Source organism: Mixophyes fleayi, chromosome 10 (genome assembly GCF_038048845.1).
Source record: "Mixophyes fleayi isolate aMixFle1 chromosome 10, aMixFle1.hap1, whole genome shotgun sequence".
NCBI lineage: Eukaryota > Metazoa > Chordata > Amphibia > Anura > Limnodynastidae > Mixophyes > Mixophyes fleayi.
Window position 1 is genome coordinate 23907238 of NC_134411.1, and position 20497 is coordinate 23927734.

The following is a 20497-nucleotide window of genomic DNA, read 5'->3' on the forward strand; positions in this document are numbered from 1 at the left end:
GAATAGTGGCGTTTTGGACCTAATTCTGCCCCCTTCACTAGGAAGGGGGCAGAATTCTGCCAGATGTGGGAGATTGCCACACTCTCCCGGGAGTCCGTGAGACTCTCGCAAAATGCAGTAGTCTCCCGGACATTCCGGGAGAGTTGGCAAGTATGTAAAAGTTTCTTTAAGATGTAGATTTTTTTTTTTAGGTGTCTCTGGCTTGTAAACAATCACTGCTGAGTCATATGCAGGCTCTGTGGAGTTCTCCAGTCAGGGTATCATCATCATCATTATCAACATTTATTTATATCATACTGGCCAACTGTGGCAAGTTGCGATGTGGGAGATCGGTGAGTGTGGGGCGAGGCTCGATGAATCGGGGCAGAAATCACATCATAAGCCCCGCCCCCGCCACTCATCTAAAAACATGGCCAGTAACCGGGAGGTTGGCCTGCTCTCCCAGGAGTCCGGGAGAACTTCCAGGGATTTGGGAGAATAGGCAGCTATGATTTTAATAGCACCAGCAAGTTCCGCAGCGCTTTACAATTGGGGATATAATATTGTACCTATACAATATTACGCTATGTGTTCCTCTATGCCTTTATAACATATGCATATTAAGAAGACATTACTAATGGGGATAAGAGATTAATCAAGATACCAAACAGCCCCAGACATCAGAATGTAATACAGGAATTATAATAGTTAATGAGAAAAGTGTGCCAAACAATAGGCTACAAACGGTCACAAATTTTGGACAAAAACTTATGGAAGCAAGTTATTTTTGAAAGGGTATCAGTCAGTATTAGAGATGTATGTAACCCCAAAATCTATTTGCATTAATTTACTTGAAGTCAAATGCAAAATGTGAGAATTGTGTAGAATTTGGTGATTTGGTAAATCGCAATTTGTCACGCCCACTTTTTATTCCAAGCAAATTCTAAAGAAATAAGGAGGTAATTTACAACATGTATGCTTCAAGGTGCCTACATTCTGGACTCTAGACATCCTTACACAATGTAGATGGAAAATATAAGGTTGAACACTGTGTAAAATGTAAACATTACAAAGTCCATGCACTCCCCCAGTCCCCCGTCATGGGAGCAGTATCCTCGGCTCCTGGCTGTCTGTGAAATCATAGCCCAGTGTAACACTTACATGGAGCAGGAGCAGCAGCCTGCAGCTTCATATATGCCCACTCTCCCAAAATGTCCAGGAGACTCACGAATTCCAGGTAGGCTTCCCAGACTCCTGGGACAGCAGGCCCTTCTCCCCCATCTTGCCCACTTTCTAGTTAAGTTGACAGGATAGGAGCTTCCATGATGTGATTCATGGTGAATAGCATCATTTTTAGCGCTGTGGCAAAATTACCCTTTTGCATCATCGAGTAGTGGGGGGGGGGGGGCAAAATTACACAATTCACCACACCTCACCCCCTTCCATTCTCAAGCTTCAAGGATTTCCCAAAGGCGAAGTGTGAAATGCGGAGGGACCACAGGGTCAATAAAATCACAGTATTAGTAACATTATGTCACTCAGTCAGTGTTTTGGGCACCCCTTAAACATTGGTGCCATGGGTTTGCCTAATGGTAGCACTGGCCCTTCGGCGAATCTCCTGCTACCTTAGAGCTGCTCTTTTCATTTAATGCAACTTTTCTGTTTCTCTCCTAAAATAGTGCTTGATTGAACCTTGTTTATGACTTACACTTGTCATGAAAGTGAGGGGACATTAGGGGGTAAATGTATCAAGCTGAGAGTTTTCCAGCAGGTTTGAAAAGTGAAGATGTTGCCTATAGCAACCAATCAGATTCTAGCTGTCATTTTGCAGAATGTACTAAATAAATGATAGCTAGAATCTGATTGGTTTTTCAAACCCCCCAGAAAACTCTCAGCTTGATACATTTACCTCCAGGTCTGTTTTTCTTACATTTGGCCTTCTATGTATTTGAAGTTTTTTTTTCACATTGAACAAAGTAGTGAATCAAGTACAAATGTGCATTTCTAGGTTCACTGTCTGTCCTATACATGGGCTGCCCAGGCTGGGGTAGGGGGGGAGGGGGTGGGCATCTGTCGGTCCCATAACGGGCTATCTTGGGCTGGTTCACTGGGCTACCTGCATTTTCTTCCCTTTAAAATGTTCCTAATAGGCTACTTAGCCGAATCTCACCCCGCTCCCCCGGCTAAAATTTGCCAGCCAGTCCCTGCTCCTAAATAAGAAAATGCCAATTCCTAGCATCAGACAGTTCAAAAACAAAATGAATCATACTATAGAAGAGCAAAAAGGTTTGACAAAGTTCATGTTTCTGCAAACCTTATAATTTTGCGACTAGCAATGCAATTTGCAAAAGCCAAGGTAAAAAAAATATTTTGACGGCAATTATCTTAAAATGTCGATTGTGAATAGTTTCACTGTAGATAAAACTGTTGGTCCAAAAGCGCAGAACGTTGGGGGAACTGAGGTCTGCGATCTTCGCATGGAAGATGTAATTTTTTAAAAGGCTGGAATCAATTCTGATTCCATCTGTTTTGCAGGCTGCGTTTCATTTACAGTACAAGGCTGCTATTCGAGCTGGAAATTGCATGTCAGATATTTGAACATACCAACATATGGAAAATTGTGAAATGTCACAAACTCCTTGGTTCTATTAGGAAAACGTCACCTGCCACATTGTGGGAAAGTTCTGCTTATTGTTTTTGAATCATAACATTCCGTATTTTTTCACTCTTGGGTTGTTGCCCGTTTGGCAAGCTCTTATACAAATTAAAAGAAGTCCTAAATAAACAAAAGTGTTGGATTGTAAATGGGAGCTTTCTATTGAAGTGTCCTGGCTGGGAAATTGGGCTAAAAAAAAATCCATTTATATTGTACGACAAGACAAACGAAAAAACAAGAGAGTTGTCAACTGGCTCCAACAGACGGTTGTAGCATACGTTGCTGTTGCATTATTCTATGCTATACTTTTGTACATATTCATGAATCTTCAGATTAATATACAATGGGCAGAATTTCCAAAAAATCTCAGGGTACAACTTTTTGGAAAGATATTGTTTCTTAAATATTCAGCATTAATGTGCAATTGAGAATATTGCACACAAAGACCAGTGACAATAATGTTGTATGGTGTTTGACTGGTTACACGATGAGAGGTGGGTCTGTACCAAGCTTTGGTCTCAGCTTTTAGCTGTCAATTATGTAAACAGGGCTGTAAAGGGTAATATTGCCTTTGCCCACCTGGATATGGAGCCTGGTCCACCAAAGACTCCATACTAATTAATGAGTCTGTATCTGAGCCCTACCATATACTAGTAATAAACTGGTTGGACAAACTGTGGCTCTATTCAATTCTCTTACGTCTGGTATTAAAGTAGATTTCTTTGAGGATAGTCATCATCATCACCATCATCATCATCACCATTTATATAGCGCCACTGATTCCGCAGCGTTGTACAGAGAACTCACTCACATCAGTTCCTGCCCCATTGGAGCTTACAGTCTAAATTTCCTAACATACACACTCAGACAGACTAGGGTCAATTTTGATAGCAGCCAATTAACCTACCAGTATGTTTTTGGAGTGTGGGAGGAAACCGGAGCACCCGGAGGAAACCCACGCAAACACGGGGAGAACATACAAACTCCACACAGATAAGGCCATGGTTGGGAATTGAACTCATGACCCCAGTGCTGTGGGGAAGAAGTGCTAACCACTTAGCCAACCATGCTGCCCAATTAGTTTACTTAAAAGATAACTCCCCTTTAGTTCATCCCTTATTAATCGAATATGCCCCCACATATAGCAAACAGCGCTAACCCTATTTTTTTATTTTTATTGAAGCCCGAGGTGCATGACTCCAATGACCCAGTGCAGCGCTGCGACTGTGTTGGGGGTTTGGGACTCAGGACCCTTCCCTTCCTCCACATCCCTCCAGCAGTCATAAGGCCCCAGTGAGGGACAAGGGTCTTCAGGCGCTCCTTCCCAAAGCTAGAGAGAGCTCCTTGACATCCCTGGCCTACGGAGCCCTTAGGAGGCAAGGATTTTCAAGGCCCACCTCCGGCGCAAGGCTCGGACAGCCCCATTCTCCTCCAGCTGTCCGAAGCTTGCCCAGGGAGAACTGACTCTTCAGCTACCCCCATAAAGAGTGAGCCTCCAAAAACTTGGGGAGAGAGTTGCCCATAAGGGTCTATACCCAAATCCCTCAAAAACGTGAAAAGACAGGACAAACCAACAAAAAACCTGAAGACAGTGCCAGGTGGCAATAAATAAATAGAGCTACAACCATTACCCATTAGCTATTGGTTCATGTTGAATATATTTGTTTAAGGAGGGTTCCGTTAAAATAGAGGATGTTTCTCCTAGCTGGCTGTTTTGAGATAACTAGATGGTCGATAATAAAATAAATAGTAAATGTTAAATAAACAAAACAAATAATATCAGATCAAGAGGGAGCAGAAGTAGATGTAGTTTTAGATAGAATGACCATTTCCAGTAAACCATTGCCCTCCAAAGCAACATAAACTATTACTACCCAGCTTGCTGCCAGATGTACTAGACTCCTTATTCCATTGCATAATCTGTACTGGTGAAAACCCTGATGATAAAAGGGCCCACGGGCTTCCCCCCCGACACTATAACCCTCTGTCAGCTGAGGCCCCAGGATAGCTGGGGTAATAAGTGGCAATTCTGATATGTATACCTTCATGGACAGATTCTGGTGGTGTGTATTACAGGAGGACAGCATACTGTGTGTATAAGATACCTAGTAATTTATGAATGAAAGCACTAGCCATCCTCCTGTTACTACACAGTAACCTCAGCACCTGAAGATACAGACACAAGAACATAGTTTATTAATATCCCACCATGTTCTCTCCTTAGTTCTACCTTTGGAAATAATGGTTTACCCCCTTATTTATTTGGGGAGGTGCTGTCACTAGAACTTTAAGTGGAGCCGCGGCTCGTCACAGTCTGGGTATTGTTAGTTTAAGGAAGCTAAAATTATATTTAACAGGTTGCCTGCACAGGAGTGAACCAAATGCTGAATGCTGGAATATTCTTATGCCCACAGGGATACAGATTCTATCCAAACCTAACCCACTGTTATACTGATTTCTCCCTCCATGGCCACATCTAATATTATTATTATTATTATTATTATTATTGTTGTAGATTTGTAAGGCACCACAATGCTCCGCAGCGCCGTACAGTAGTGAATATAGGACATACATAAAACAGGGACATACAAGCAGGGGCGGATCTAGACTTTATGTTTATGGGGACGATTTTGCTTAATCACGCCCCTCCTTTGCTCTGATTGGCTGGCCTGCGTTAACCCCGCCTTCCGCCCGTGGTTGGCCCCACCCCCTCCCGTTGTGGTCGCCGGCTGGGACCACTCTGATTGGCTGGCCCACATTTAGCCCCACCCCCCGCTCGCGCTTAGCCCCGCCCCTCCCATTTTAATTGGCGGCTGGGACCTAGCTTTTTGCTGCTAGGGGGGGCGAATGCCCCGATTGCCCCCCCCCCCTGGATCCGCCACTGCATACAAGGTAGACAAAATTAACGCAGACATGAACACAAAGGGTATGAAGGACCCCACTCATTAGAGAGCTTACATTCTAAAGGAAGGAGGGCAGAGCTGAAACAAGAGGAGCGAGTGTGGCTCAGAGTGGAGATTGGGACAGTTGTGAGGGTGCATTAGTGTGAATAGTGTTATCGGGGATAAGGTCACCTCTAAAAAAGGGATGGGTTTTCAAAGAGCATCTAAAGATTTAAAGGCTGTGGGAAAGTCTGATTGAGCGTGGTAGGGAATTCCATAAGAAGTCTTGTAGGCGGAAGTGAGAGGTGATCTAATAGCCCCTATCACACAGCACATTATAACAGGATTGCAGGGTAGTTGCAGAAGAGCCATGCATCTAATATAGAACCATAGACTATTAAAGTAATGCCAGGCAAGATAGAATCAGAACCAATATACAAGCCAGGGCGATGCAATCGGGTGTGGTAGTATATATCTCCACTGACTATGCCGACAACGTTTTTTCAATAAAACATCTTGGAGTATATTTACTAAACTGCGGGTTTGAAAAGTGGAGATGTTGCCTATAGCAACCAATCAACTGTCTAGCTGTCATTTTGTAGAATGTACTAAATAAAGGAAAGCTAGAATCTGAATGGTTGTTATAGGCAGCAACTCCACTTTTTTTCAATCCTGCAGTTTAGTAAATATACTGCCTTATGTTTTCACTTTATTCCTGGCTCCATATCTGTCATTACAAATTTCAGTTATTAGAACAGAAATGTGACAGGATCCCACCACTTTGCAGGTGGATGAGTCCTTTTTAAAAAAATAAAAAAAAGTGTATTAAACATGGAATTGCCACATGATATATGGAAATACTTAGGGCGGGGGCTCAATGGTAAATTTAATGACCAATCAAAGCCAGTTTGTGTCAGAACCTGTGTGCTCTGTCCCAAGGACTTGATCTGACCTCCTCCTTCCTGTAATAGATTCTGATTTCTCCCGAGATTTGAAAAGTTCTAGCGTAAGATACGGCATTTGCACTAAATTATTTGTCCATACATCCTAAACCATCCCCCAAAATGTAAGTTCTATATTTTTTTATTGTTAACCCATTTACCATCATGAAAAACAAAACCTTGTTGATGGGGGGGCGGGGAACAAAACTTACACAGATTTACAATGAGTCAAGTCGACCCTCTGTACAATATAGACTAGAGCCGTCTCAAAGTGTATGATTGATATGCTCAACTATGGTAACTTAATAAAATGTTAGTGGATCCATAAATCACAAAGGGCCGTGGATTGTCACATTTTGGAAGGGACGCTGAGCACTGTGTAGTGTTCTACAGTTTCCCTTCTCAGAGCCATAACTAAAGATTTATAAAACCCCGAGGCAATCTAATCCTTTTCCTTGCTACCCTCCCTCCGCTCACTGTGGTTTTAATGTTCGCCATAATGACTCCTCCTTGGGATATGAACACAAGTCAGAAAGTAATGCACACTATAATGAACAATTTAAAAAAAAAAATATCCTGTTAAAAAGACAGCTCCCTGCATGCTAGGAAACGGCTGCCTATAATAGCTTATTTGATTTTAATGCTGTTCTACATATTTATGAGAAGCTCATCTGCGATGTCATTTGATATTTTTCATACAATCAGTATACAAAACATCATGATAGAGAAGCAGTTTCAAATAGCACCCATGCAGGCGCTCATACATTACCATATGATTTGGAGAAAAATGCCTGGGTCTTTACAGTGTAATTCCACCTTCTGCGGATGTAATGGACCGGCAAATGAGACAAAAAAATTGGGTAGGATTACTGGTCTTCAGCATCTAGAACAGTTGCTCCGTCCTTTTATCATGATGTCGCCAAACGATTGAGATGTGCGGCTGGAATTGACTTCCAACAAAATGATATTAAAAATCTAGACGCAGTGCATTTTTGTGCATGATTAGCTAGGAGTTATTAGTCTAGTGTTTTCCTAAGCGGCCCGCATTAATTTACAACGCAGCATTTCATATTTTCAGGATCTAGTCACTAGACAACAAAGTTGGTGGCTTTGTAAAGAACTTTGTTTAAGGTAACGATGGGTCAACGGTACAGGTTGTATTTGCCGTATACTACTAGAGAATACTTGCCTACTCTCCAAAAATTTCAGACCCCCCGGTAGAGCAGGCTATTTTTCCGTATCCCACGCACTTCCTAGTGAATTGGATGGGACTGGGATCTCAGTGACGCAATTTGCCATGGATCACATCATTTTGGCCCCTGCGATCGCAGTATTTCTGTTAGTATATAGAAGCGCTTTGCTCCGTCTCCTATTCGGGTTGCCATGGCAACCGCTGTAATCCCCGATGGTCTAGGAGGAAACCAGAAGCGGGACAGGACTCCAATCTCCGATTTGCGCTACTACGCAAACCGGAAGTTTGGCTCTAGACCATTTAGACCGGGTCTAGACCAACTGTGGACCAATCTATAGCCACCAAGAGCACAGGCCGTCTGTGGCTTGAGAAGAGGTCTATGGGATTAAAAATCACATTGGAGGACTGTAGTTTTGCTCCAACAGTGCAATTGTACTAGAGTTGCTGCAGGATCAGTTTAAGAGCACCAGTCTTTTGAAGATTATCAGCTGATCCTAATAGGAGTAAATTAGATGAACACCCTAAAAAAAAATATCAGCTTACAAAAAACCAACATTTTATCCAAGTGGTCTGTTGAGCACAGGACCAAACCATATGTGTATCAATATCAGTAACTGAGGGAGAACAGAATTGCAGAGCAGGATGTAACATAGGTGGGTGGGATGGTTAGGTTGGGAGATGATAATGGTGAGAGGTATTATGACTCATGGACATAGAAAGACAGATACAGTCATTTATTTTTATAGCTGCCACATCTCTACGGTAATTAACATTCTGTATCGCCGCTTATCGCAGCGATACAGTATGTTATACTACATAGACAAACCGAGGGGGGTTTCCTAGTGCCTGGAAACCCCCCTCCAAGCCTGGGGCACTGTATAATTAAGGTGGCTGGAGCCTGCCCCCGCTTCACACGGCTCTGCTTGAAAAGGGAGAGCTGCGTGCACCTAACAGTAGTGCAAGCAGCATTGCCCATGTATATTATAGGGATAGGGAGAGTTGGAGAGCAGCCAAGCACTGTCTAATATTATAGCCACGCCCCCATGCATGCTGGTCATGCCCACTGATGGCATGGTGTGGAATCTCCCCTCTACAAATCCTGCGTTTGCCCCTGTACTACCACTATTTACCATGTCGACGAAGACTCCCCCCTCCTCTGAGATGGTTCTTTTCTATTCACCGGCAGCCCAGCACGCGCACATTTAAATATCACTTTGACCCGGGGAGGAAAGGCGGAGAGACTTCAGCTTGATTCAGTGTTAAAGTCTAGTAACGCCATCCTGAGATACTGCTACTTTGCTGTGAAAACTGCTTATATAGAATGTTTATTACCGTAGAGATATGGCTGGCCATAATAACCCTTTCATAAACTACATGAAGATCTTCGATACCCATTCTCCCGAGAAAATTGCAGTTAAAATATGTAACTTGAAATATGTAACTTTTCTGCAAAACATCATTGGCCGCAATAACTTCATCACAGATACATTAACAACAGTTTAAGAAAAAAAATCGACATTTCTTTTGCAATAGTCTTATAATCTGCTTTTAGGCATTATACTTTAATAGACTCCTTGGACCAATTTCATATTATATCTTTGGTCAGTGACATCAAAGTATAGGAAGTAATTAATAGTTTCAATTAAACTTGTTTCACAAGGCAGAATTTCTAGATAATAAGTTAAGTAAATGATTTCATAACTGAATCCTGTTACTTCTGATTGCATTGCAGAAATCAGCTATAATATATTTCTTATAGAAGACATCTGCCGCATACAAGTAAATATCTAATTATAGAGTAATTGTTTTCAATGTACATAAGTTATTGACTGGGAACAGGAAGAAAACAGCTATGTTCTCTAATCTGTTGTGATCCATATGTTCAAGAACAGAGATGTATTTTCCTAAATGATAATTCCAGTAATAGATTCGCAGAACTGGTCCATCAAAGTGACATACTGACAGTATTCTTAAAAATAACCATGTCATGTTGCATAAATATGTTTCTTCTAAAAATAATGACGGCATAATTAGTTGATTAAAGTCTGCAATTATTATTTTTTACTTATATATCATATAACATTCTCGCAGTGCTCTACAATCAGGCACATCAGCAGGCTCTGGCTGGCAAATTTTAGCCCGGGAAGGGGGGGAGGGGTGAGACTCCTCTCAGCAGGCTATTAAGAACATTTTAAAGGACCCAGCCCAAGCTAGCCCACTATGGGAATGGCCCGGGTGGGGCAAATGCCCCTCTGCCCCCCAAACCAGTTAGCCCCTGCACATCAGTCCCTGCTGCAGTGACAGTAATTTTCTTACTGCATAGCGGGGCAATTTTTGTAAGAGGTCGCCTACATTCATGATTTTGGATATTGGGTGAAAACCACAGTACCTGGAATAAACTCACAGAAACACAAGGGGAACATACAAAGTTAGACACAGATATCACCCTTGTCGCCAATTGAACTCAACCTGCTAACACTGTAAGGCAGTAATCCTAACCACTGAGTCATAAACACAGAGAACACACAGCATAAGGAAACATACAGAAAGAACTATATCGCTCAACCTCCTTTCCATTGTCTTCGTACACTGACATCAAGGGGGTATAATTACTAAACTGCGGGTTTGAAAAAGTGGAGATGTTGCCTATAGCAACCAATCAGATTCTAGCTGTCATTTTGTAGAATTTACTAAATAAATGAGAACTAGAATCTGATTGGTTGCTATAGGTAACATCTCCACTTTTTCAAACCGGTTTAGTAAATATACCCCCAAGTAACCAACTTCCATGTTACCCTACACCAATGTTGCTTACCGGTGGTAATCTTGCTGTTGTGGTACAGTACATGACAGTATCCCTTCCAGTGACTGGCAGGTCTGCTGGGATTTCTGGTTACACAACAGCTGGTGAGCCACAGGTTGCTTAAGCCTGTCCTAAACTACAAGTCTATAAGTGTTCGTCAAATGTTTCCCTTATAAAATCGACAAGGGCTGACTTTTGGCATTCTTTCCCAATACAGACAACTAGGCTGCAAGGATTACGACTGACAAAACCCACTACCCTAACACAGCTAACCAGGGATATAACACTCCATTCTGATGACACTTTCCATGTACACGCTTGCTCAGTGCTGAACCTAAACCAAAAAACATAACGTTGATCTTAGCCAGCTCATGTTAATGGGGTTGTCTACATTTGGACAATAACCGTAATATAACCAGCAAATAGTGGGTGTTTCCCTCGAGATCCCTCACCATTTCTGGGAGCTGATCTTATTTGCAATCGGCTCATTTTGTGGTTGAGCTGAAGCTCAAACTGGGGTATAACAGTCCATCCAATAGAGCTCTGCGAGGAGCTATATTGAAGGAAACTAAATTGACTGGTCCCTCCAGCAGAGGGCGCTGTGCAGTGATCGGCTCTTCGACTTTAAGTAAGGTGGATTTGTTTTGGTGGGGGGGAGGGGGGGTGGTGTTGTTGAGGGCTTTATAGTTAAGGGTGAGTAATTTGATTTTTTTTCTGGAGGACGCAGGGAGCCAGTGTAAGGATTTGCAAAGTGGTGCAGCAGATGTGGAACGGTGAGAGAAAAGAGAGTGAGAGACTTAGTACAGAGCTGTGAAATCCGCAGCTTGACATCTACAGTATCACTGAACAACAATCCCTATGATCTACTAAGACGGGCTGTATATAAACAACGTGTGTAACAATACTGGGATATCAGAGCACACCAGTAACGCAGCTTACCTTTTCAGTGCTGCAGAATTATAATTGCTTGTGCTCACTAGATCATTATTCACTAATAATCACAGCTAACAGTTTTACTGCCAGTACGTAATTAACCATGAATTTTAATTTGCAGATAATAGATGATGAAGACACTCAGTATATGAGTAACTGCCCTGTAGCTGTTACAGAAAGTACCCCGAGGCGCAGGACGCGAATACAAGTCTTCTGGACAGCGCCATCCATTGGGACAGGTTGTGTAATACTCAAGTAAGTCAACATATTGTGCCAATGTTTTCTTTTAATGTGGTGTATTTGGTGTAAGAATGCTGGTATTTGTCATTGTATATTAAACAGCTTTGCATGTTAATTTATAATCCTAGTAATAGGTAAGAATTATTAATGCATAATAAGAGAGGGGTGAATTTATCATATATGTAAACTATTAATATGCTAGGGCTGCGATGGGCAACCTGATACCCTTCAAGAGCCAAATGTGCAGCCCTCTAACCTTCAAAAGGGCAACACATTACCCTTAAAATCTGGGCAAGATGGGGCCACAGGTGAAGGCTCATAAGGCCGACTGTTGCCCATCACTAGCCTTGAGTACCACTTTCAGGGCCAAATTGATTTATTTATTTTAACTACTTGGTCATTAAAAGCCACATATAAAAATGATAACATGGGTGGTGCATTGGACACAGCTGCCTGAGCATGTAGGGGGCAGAATGACCAATTTGGGATGCTTCCACTCCCAATGCCTCAGGCAGCATCAACTCAAGGATCACAAGTCATCTTGGAATATTGAGATGAACTATATTTTTCCAGGAACACAAAACAGTAACTTTACTTTCAACAATGATTGCCAGTGTATGGCACGTCGGGATCTGTAGTACGTTCATTTCATTTTCAATGTGAAAAGTAGATGCGTTTGTGTGTGTGTGTGTGTGTGTATATATATATATATATATATATATATATATATATATATATATATATATATATATTCCTCTGGTTATATCTACAAGACAGAACTAATCTGGATGTCTTTCTTTGGAACTGTAGCTATAATCTTGTGTTGGCAGTAGAAGGTATTTATTTGCATATATTTATAATGTTCAGTGCATCAAAGTAGATTTCAGTTTGTGAGCAATGTCTTTTTAGGATCATCTAAATCTGTGCTGTTCTATTGCTTTGCATAGAGAGGGACACACTTTTGAACCTATACAGCAGAGGGCTGGTGTTACAACCAGTAGAGCCAGAGGAGTACCCATACAGTCTGCTCACGTTGGCACTACCTCCTAGAAGGCGCGGAGTCTAACAGAGTGGGAGGTCTACGCCAGAGTCTCCGGCAAGGGCGCTTGGTCTTCGCAGCTCCCTGACCGCAGGTCGCGGTTCTCCTAGGAGGTGATGAGCGAAACTATAAAGAGAACCAGGACTACAACAGAATATGATTCGGATGAGGAGTACCAGGATGGCTGAGAGATTAGGAAACAGTAGAGCAGTGTGCTGATTAACACAGGAGGCTGGTAGCAATGGTAGCAACAATCTGCAGAGCGTTACCACAGGATAGTGGAGTAGACACAGAGGCTGTGATGATCTGCGGATGGATATGCTGGAGACTCAGAGAAAACAGGCAGCGATAATCTGCAGAGCGCTGCCACAGGATAGTGGAGTAGACACGGAGGCTGTGATGATCTGCGGATAGATGTGCTGGAGACTCAGAGAACAGGTAGCAATAATCTGCAGAGCGTTACCACAGGATAGTGGAGTAGACACGGAGGCTGTGATGATCTGCGGATAGATGTGCTGGAGACTCAGAGAACAGGTAGCAATAATCTGCAGAGCGTTACCACAGGATAGTGGAGTAGACACAGAGGCTGTGATGATCTGCGGATGGATATGCTGGAGACTCAGAGAAAACAGGCAGCGATAATCTGCAGAGCGCTGCCACAGGATAGTGGAGTAGACACGGAGGCTGTGATGATCTGCGGATGGATATGCTGGAGACTCAGAGAACAGGCAGCGATAATCTGCAGAGCGCTGCCACAGGATAGTGGAGTAGACACGGAGGCTGTGATGATCTGCGGATAGATGTGCTGGAGACTCAGAGAACAGGCAGCGATAATCTGCAGAGCGTTATCAGGGGGTGCACGGAATGGGTATATCGCCAAATACCAAATAATTTCCGAAAAGTTTTGTTATCTGACTGTTGAACCAAATCTGAAAGCACACTTAACTCCTTGACATATTAACTTTGTGTCTATAAGATCACAGGGAAAATGAGATTCAGACTGGACTAATTATTCGGCTGAATATGAATCATGCTAAAAACTCTGAGCTGTGTTCTATGATTGTGGAGTAAACAGCAAGTGCTGCTAAATGGGCCTTAAAATTGTGTTAAATGAACAAAATACTATTTAAATAATACACTACTTTGTCTCCAGTTTAGCACTACAAATTCCAAAGCGCTTGCATATTAGCAAATGAGTTAGCAGTTTAAAGATACTCTAAATTATCACCATAACTATAGAATTACCTTCGTCAACAAAACTTTCAAACGCGGTTTCATTAAGTGACTACTGTTTACAATATAAACACGTCTCTGGATATATTTTACTCCACTAGAATAAAAGGTATAGTCAGCTATGGATATACTGTCAATACAGCCTTTGCTATACAGAGTATGTGGGGGCCATATCGGTCATGAGTGACATAAAGATTGGCCAATTAAAAGCTGGCAGTGTTTTGTGTCGCACATTATGATGCACCGCTGGCTCTGATTGGCTGTCACAAACTCAATGGCATGCACCGCTGGCTCTGATTGGCTGTCACAAACTCAATGGCACATAATCTTTGCCTGTGGCAGATACTGCGTTTAGTACATAGCGTCTATCGTTCCATTTTCAGAGAGTTAAGAGTTCCCAGCAATCTGATTGGTAAATGGTTGACACTATCCACCAATCAGAACAGTGGGAGCCTTTAATCCAGTTCGACAACTTCCGGGGCAAGCCTAAGAGGAGAGTCACAGAGAAGGTGTTGAAACATAGAAGTTGTAATTAAACTATTGGGGTCTGTATTGTATCATCACCAGAGATTTGAGGTTAACGTGACACTAAAATTCTGGGGTATAAATTGTTTTGTCACTAAAGATCTAGGATGTCTATTGCATTGTCACCCGATTGAAGAGGTGGGACAGAGAAAGCAGGGGGCGTATAAGGGGTGCTGGAGCAAATGCGACTTAAGTAAACTGAGACTCAGGCTCACAGGTACCTGTCAGGAGACGGGAAACTTGTGGTTGCCCAATCACTGGTGTAAGTAACGAAGTTGTAACGACCAGGTTAGAGGCGTCCGGCTCAGCAGTCCCATGTAAGCCGTGTCTTGTGTTTTTGGGGTGTAATATCCGTTTGCGTTTTAGACGGAAACTGCATTCAGCTCTACATGAGGCCCTAAGTTAAGTCAGTTACAAAATCAAAAGTCCTATACTTTATTGTCATTCATTAAATATTTCAAACACATACAAATTTATGATTCCCCATTAAATATACTAGTGAAATATTAGATAACAAATTGCTTTAAATATAATTGTATAAAGGTAATTGTGCTTGTGAAAAAAGAAGTTAAAGTTAAAAAATTAAAAGAAAGTGAGTGTCTCTTTTCTTATGATCAAAAATATTCAAGAAGGAAATATAAATATATGTGTGTTTGTATGTTCTCCCCGTGTTTGTGTGGCTTTCCTCCGGGTGCTCCAGTTTCCTCCCACACTCCAAAAACATACTAGTAGGTTCATTGGCTGCTATTAAATTGAACCTAGTCTGTGTGTGTGTGTTAGGGAATTTAGTCTGTAAGCTCCAATGGGGCAGGGACTGATGTGAGTTCTCTGTGCGGCGCTGCGGAATTAGCGGCGCTATATAAATAGATGATGATATTAGAATATGATGTAAATCAAAATATAGCCTTCACCAGAAACTGTTCATCAGAGAAATATATAAGATATATAATAAATATCATTATTGCAGTGCAATGTTTAACTAAAATTCACTATGCGATCAAAGGCTTACATGTTCTACAAAAGACAATCAATTGTATAGCACAGTGGTCAGGGAACAGGGGTCAATTACCCCAAATGGGGTAAAAATGAAATTCCTGGGGGTAATGCTGCCGATTCACATGCTGTCAGTTGGATTGTAGACCCCTTTAAATGTGAAAATGCTGTTGTAGCAGAAGAGCCTCAAGGGTTGGCAGAGGCACTTCTTGAGCTTCAATGTAATAATGAAGCACGTATTGCATTTGAAAACAAAGCAGATCTGTCATATTTTTGGATGTCAACAGCTGCAAAGGCATTCAAAATTGCACATGAGGAGGCAGTCAAAAAGTTGCTGCCTTTTGCAACAACCTACCTTTGCGAACAAGGATTTTCCAGTCTAACGAACATAAAAACAAAGCAGAGAAATCGATTGGACGCTGAAGACTGTATCCAAATTTCTCTGACATCAAAATGCCCCAATATTGATGCTCTCGTCTCAAAAATGAAGCAACATCATTTCTCCAAAACCTGAAGTTTTGAAGTTGAAGCTTTCAAAGAAATTTTGAATAGATTCAATAAAATGTTGAATTCCAATAATTAATAATATGATTTCTTTCCTTTCAAATCAAGGGGGTAATGTCGGCGTATCTAAATATATTTTGGGGTAATAGGTAAAAAAGTTCCCTGACCCCTGGTCTAGTTTGTTGCCATGAAAATGGCCACAGAGCCGCAGTCTGATCTCGAGATGCTCATGACACCTGCCTTTTACCTAAACTTTGCACATGCTTGTTAGAGCTGAGAAGTTGTTATCTATTGTTACCCAGAAATAATACTATGTGTGCCTAAATGCACACAATAAAACATGAAATAGACACTGTTCTCTCTTCGTTGCCTTAAGCAAATGAAAGCCACTGCTAACGTACTAGTCTGACAGCTGTACAGCATTTCCTCGTCTAGAGCAGCTGTCACTGCTGGTCTGCTTTATTTCACAAACAGATGTTAAATGTGACTTCACTGATATTGTCAGATATTCAGAGAACAGAAAGAAGGAAGAGAAATAATCAGAATATTCATGATTACTCTTCTTTTAACATCATAAATCAAAGTGACAAATGACAACATCAAAAGTCCTTTGTTGTTTCCGTTTGCCTCAGCAAGTTCCATAATTTCTTCCACATGGTTGGAAATTTCTATGTCTACTGATGACCAGTTATAAAGTTGTGAGATAGAAGTGGGAAGATAGTAAATGTACGGGTAGATTTATCAAACCTTCTAAAATGGAACAGTGGAAGTGTTGCCCACAGCACCCAATCAGATTCTAGCTCTTATTTTGTAGAATGTACTAAACAAATGACAGCTAGAATCTGTTTGGTTGATATAGGCAACATCTCCACTTTTTCAAACCCGCAGTTTAGTAATTATACCCCTTAGGCTTGTATGGGTGTTTGCATTCTATTACTCACTTTTAGGATACTTTTAAGATTGCTTTAGGGCTAGCTTGCCTTTCTCAAACTATAAGTAAAAAACTATAAGTAAACTCTTTCCCTAATGAGAGTGATAAGAATATAATTTTATTCAAACATTGGAACTTGTACCAATAAAGAGGAAACTGAAATAAAGGTGAAAGCACCTGTCTCACAGCTATTGCCTCTATTCATTAATAAGCAGCGAGTAGACTAGTTTTCTATCGCTGCTTATTGCTGGACTTGCCACCATTTATTAAAACCTCACCAGAACGCTGAATGATACTCAGCTGTCTCAGAGATAATGGCCAGCAGTGGTGAGAGTTACCCTGCAGATTCAAGCGGAGGGGAGCTGTAGAACATATATGTAATTTTGTTGCCAGCATTCCAATGGAAAACACGCTTTATTTAAGCTAAGAAAGCACTTTTCTATTAATATTCTCTACTGTCACCATCCCATGGTCCTCATTAAATAGGCTTTCCTCCAGCAGGGAGCAACACGTCTAAGACAGCAGGTTAATAGATGTATAAAATAATGCTTCGTACAGAGGGATGCATATCGCTGCCTTGCACTCTGCTTCAGTACATGTCTTACTCCTGCTTGTGGCCGTTTGTAGCCGCGACTGGCACAGTGCCAGTTGTCGCTTGGCTGAGAATCAGGAGGATAGTAGAGGTTTGCAGTTGGAGGTTGAATGAAATGTGATTAGGGGGGTTGTGATCACCAGAATGCTATCTCAAGCAGCATTAGGTCTGTTTTGTGCTTCAGCCAGTTACTGTGTATTGAGAAGTTTGAGCAAACTGCACATCATCCACTTCATAGTTTGTTAGAGAGTTCTGAATCCCAATGGAATTGCAGCAAACCACACTGGGCCCAATCTAGTGTTAGAGGTAAATCCAGCTAAAGGGTGCAAATTTGCACGTGGACAAATCATGCACAGGGCAGCACGGTGGCTCAGTGGTTAGCACTTCTGCCTCACAGCACTGGGGCCAGGTGGTCAATTCCCAAACATGGCCTTATCTGTGTGGAGTTTGTATGTTTACCCCGTGTTTGCGTGAGTTTCCTCCCACACTCCAAAAACATACTAGTAGGCTGCTCTTAAATTGACATTAGGAAATATACTGTCTAATTTTGCATATACTGGAGAGATACTGAGCAGCTTTATTTTTACGCTGCTAATGTGGAGTGTGCATCACATAGATCAGGGGTAGGCAACCTGCGGCTCTCCAGGTGTTGTGAAACTACAAGTCCCAGCATGCTTTGCCAGTAGATAACAGCCGATAGGTGGCAAGGCATGTTGGGATTTGTAGTTTAACACCACCTGGAGAGCCTCAGGTTGCCTACCCCTGATCTAGATCAACAACTTTAAACCTGCAGCACATTTTAAATTGCCCCCTGCAGTGCAACATGGATTTGCCAAGGTGCAAAATTGCACGGTCTAGCTGAATGTACTACTAATTGTAAATGAAGTCCACTATAGGTAAAAAAGTCACAGATCAAAAATATCCCACAAACTAAGAATAAATAAAGTGGATAACAAGATAATTAGCTGTATTGTGACATCTGAACATTAATAATGTGTGTATGGTTTTGTTTGCAACTTTTTGTTACATAAGTATATCATAAATATTGTATATGCATCACATTAAAATGACCAACATTGAAGGACCAATAATGAGCGCATATTTGTATATTTGTCAAGAATTTTATTTTGCGTTTGTTGTGCTTTGTAAAAGTACAATACAGAAGTGCTAGGCATTGTATTACAGTGTTGCAATATTTAAATATCTCCACAGTTTCTTTTAATAACTTTTAACTGATACATTTCCTATGAACTCCTGAGTTACTCGGTAAGAAAATATTTTTTGACATAGTGATGTCTTGCTAAAATCCCTTTATTCCCATTATTAGTACTTCAATATATTTAAGTTGATGGTTGCAATTTAATGTCTCACAATAAATATAGAGAGAAACTACAAATTACTCTTGACTAACTGTATGTAGAATGATTATATTATGTTCCTGAATTGTATTCCTGTTGTGAAATAATTTTAAACAGAAAAAATTACCCATCGCAAGATGTAATTATGCTGAATGAAATAACCTAATGAATGAAAAGACTATTATTATAGGTATGGCGGATGATTATCCCCTTTTCAAAATCATTCTAAGAAAATATAACTATTATAAAATTACTTTCCAGTATGAGTTACTAAATACATATGGAACCATCTAAGGTTCATGAGTTTATGGTGTAGGGGAGGACTGAAAAAGCTGCTGTATATCATCAACAGACAGAATATGAGTAATAAAGTGAGATATAATTGAAGCTACAATTCAGCTAGACTGAGAATTAGTGTAAATACCTGCACGCATTTTACAAGGGACACTGGAAAGGCAAACTAGACCTCTGGAGAGGATGGCTGCAGCTGTACTCTATCGCTTCATACCAAACAGTCTTATACTCTTATTGTATATAAATAAATAGAATTAAACCTTTTCTTCTCTCTTGTGATTGTTTATTCCACTTTCACACTGCCGCCCTGGCAATATCCCGGGTTTATGAACCCGGGATTTTGCCGGAGGACCTTGCAGGACACCCTAGCAAATACCCGGGTAGACCGTGTTCACAGGTCTGCCAGGATCTCCCTGGCAACATCACAAGAGGAGCTCTGATTGGCTCCTCTTGCGATGATGATTTTTTTTTTTTAACTTTTCAATAAAAGTAAAAAACACTGGCGGCTACCCAGGTCAGACCTGGGAATAACCCTGCAAAAGACGCAGGTCTAATTCCTGACCCTGGTAGATGCCCCTGGACCCATTCACACTGAGCCTCAAACCGGGTCGTCTGGGCTCGCCCTAGCAAAAACCTGGGTCTTTAAGGCAGTGTGAATGCGGTATTATTGACATGATACCCATACCTCCCAACATTCCTGCCGTCCCAACACTAAGGGCTAGATATGCTAAACTGCGGGTTTGAAATAGCAACCAATCAGATTCTAGTTATCATTTTGTAGAATTCACTAAATAAATAGCTGGAATCTGATTGGTTGCTTTAGGCAACTTATCCACTTTTTCAAACCCGCAGTTTAGTAAATATAACCCTCAGACCTTTGTCCCAACTACCAGGAATGTCAGATGGTACATTAGGCCACCATGGTGAGCAGGCTTCCTCTTATCCAGATACAGCAAATGTAAACCTTAATTAAATAAAGTTACCAAGCAAGAGGGACACATTAAGTCTTTACCTTATCTGAATGTGGTTCTTAGCTGTAAACCCAATATGTAGTGTTAAATAAACCTCTTTCCCAAGCACTGGTAACAGATGTGACACCAAGCTTCTATTCTATTCATGGAGAAGAACCAAGTATTACCCATTTGTTTAAACTAAGAGGTGCTCCAAAGGCCCTATTCAACTGCGTCTCACCAATCCCACTACCACTTTCAAAGAAAGATGCCCAGCGTATATCATGCGGTACTCTGCCGTTGCCTAGCAACACTTATCTCTATCTGGAGTACAGAACATGATAAGGCCTTGTACTCCACTCATTGCAGTATTTGGCATCATTGTCAGTGTTATGCAACATACATTTTGTTTTTTGGGATTTTTTTTTTTCTATCAAAGACTGTTTATTAAA

At 41.4% G+C, this 20497-nt stretch overlaps 1 protein-coding gene across 2 annotated transcripts in view; it reads left to right on the forward strand.

The window, feature by feature from the left end:
• The window catches only part of SPON1 (spondin 1), a 232425-nt gene that overhangs the window by 38218 nt on the left and 173710 nt on the right, over positions 1-20497 (forward strand). For both annotated transcript variants that reach the window (XM_075188063.1, XM_075188064.1), the window contains exon 3: positions 11508-11641. In XM_075188063.1, coding sequence (XP_075044164.1) covers positions 11508-11641 — 134 coding nt within the window. The remainder of the gene's footprint in view (positions 1-11507; positions 11642-20497) is intronic.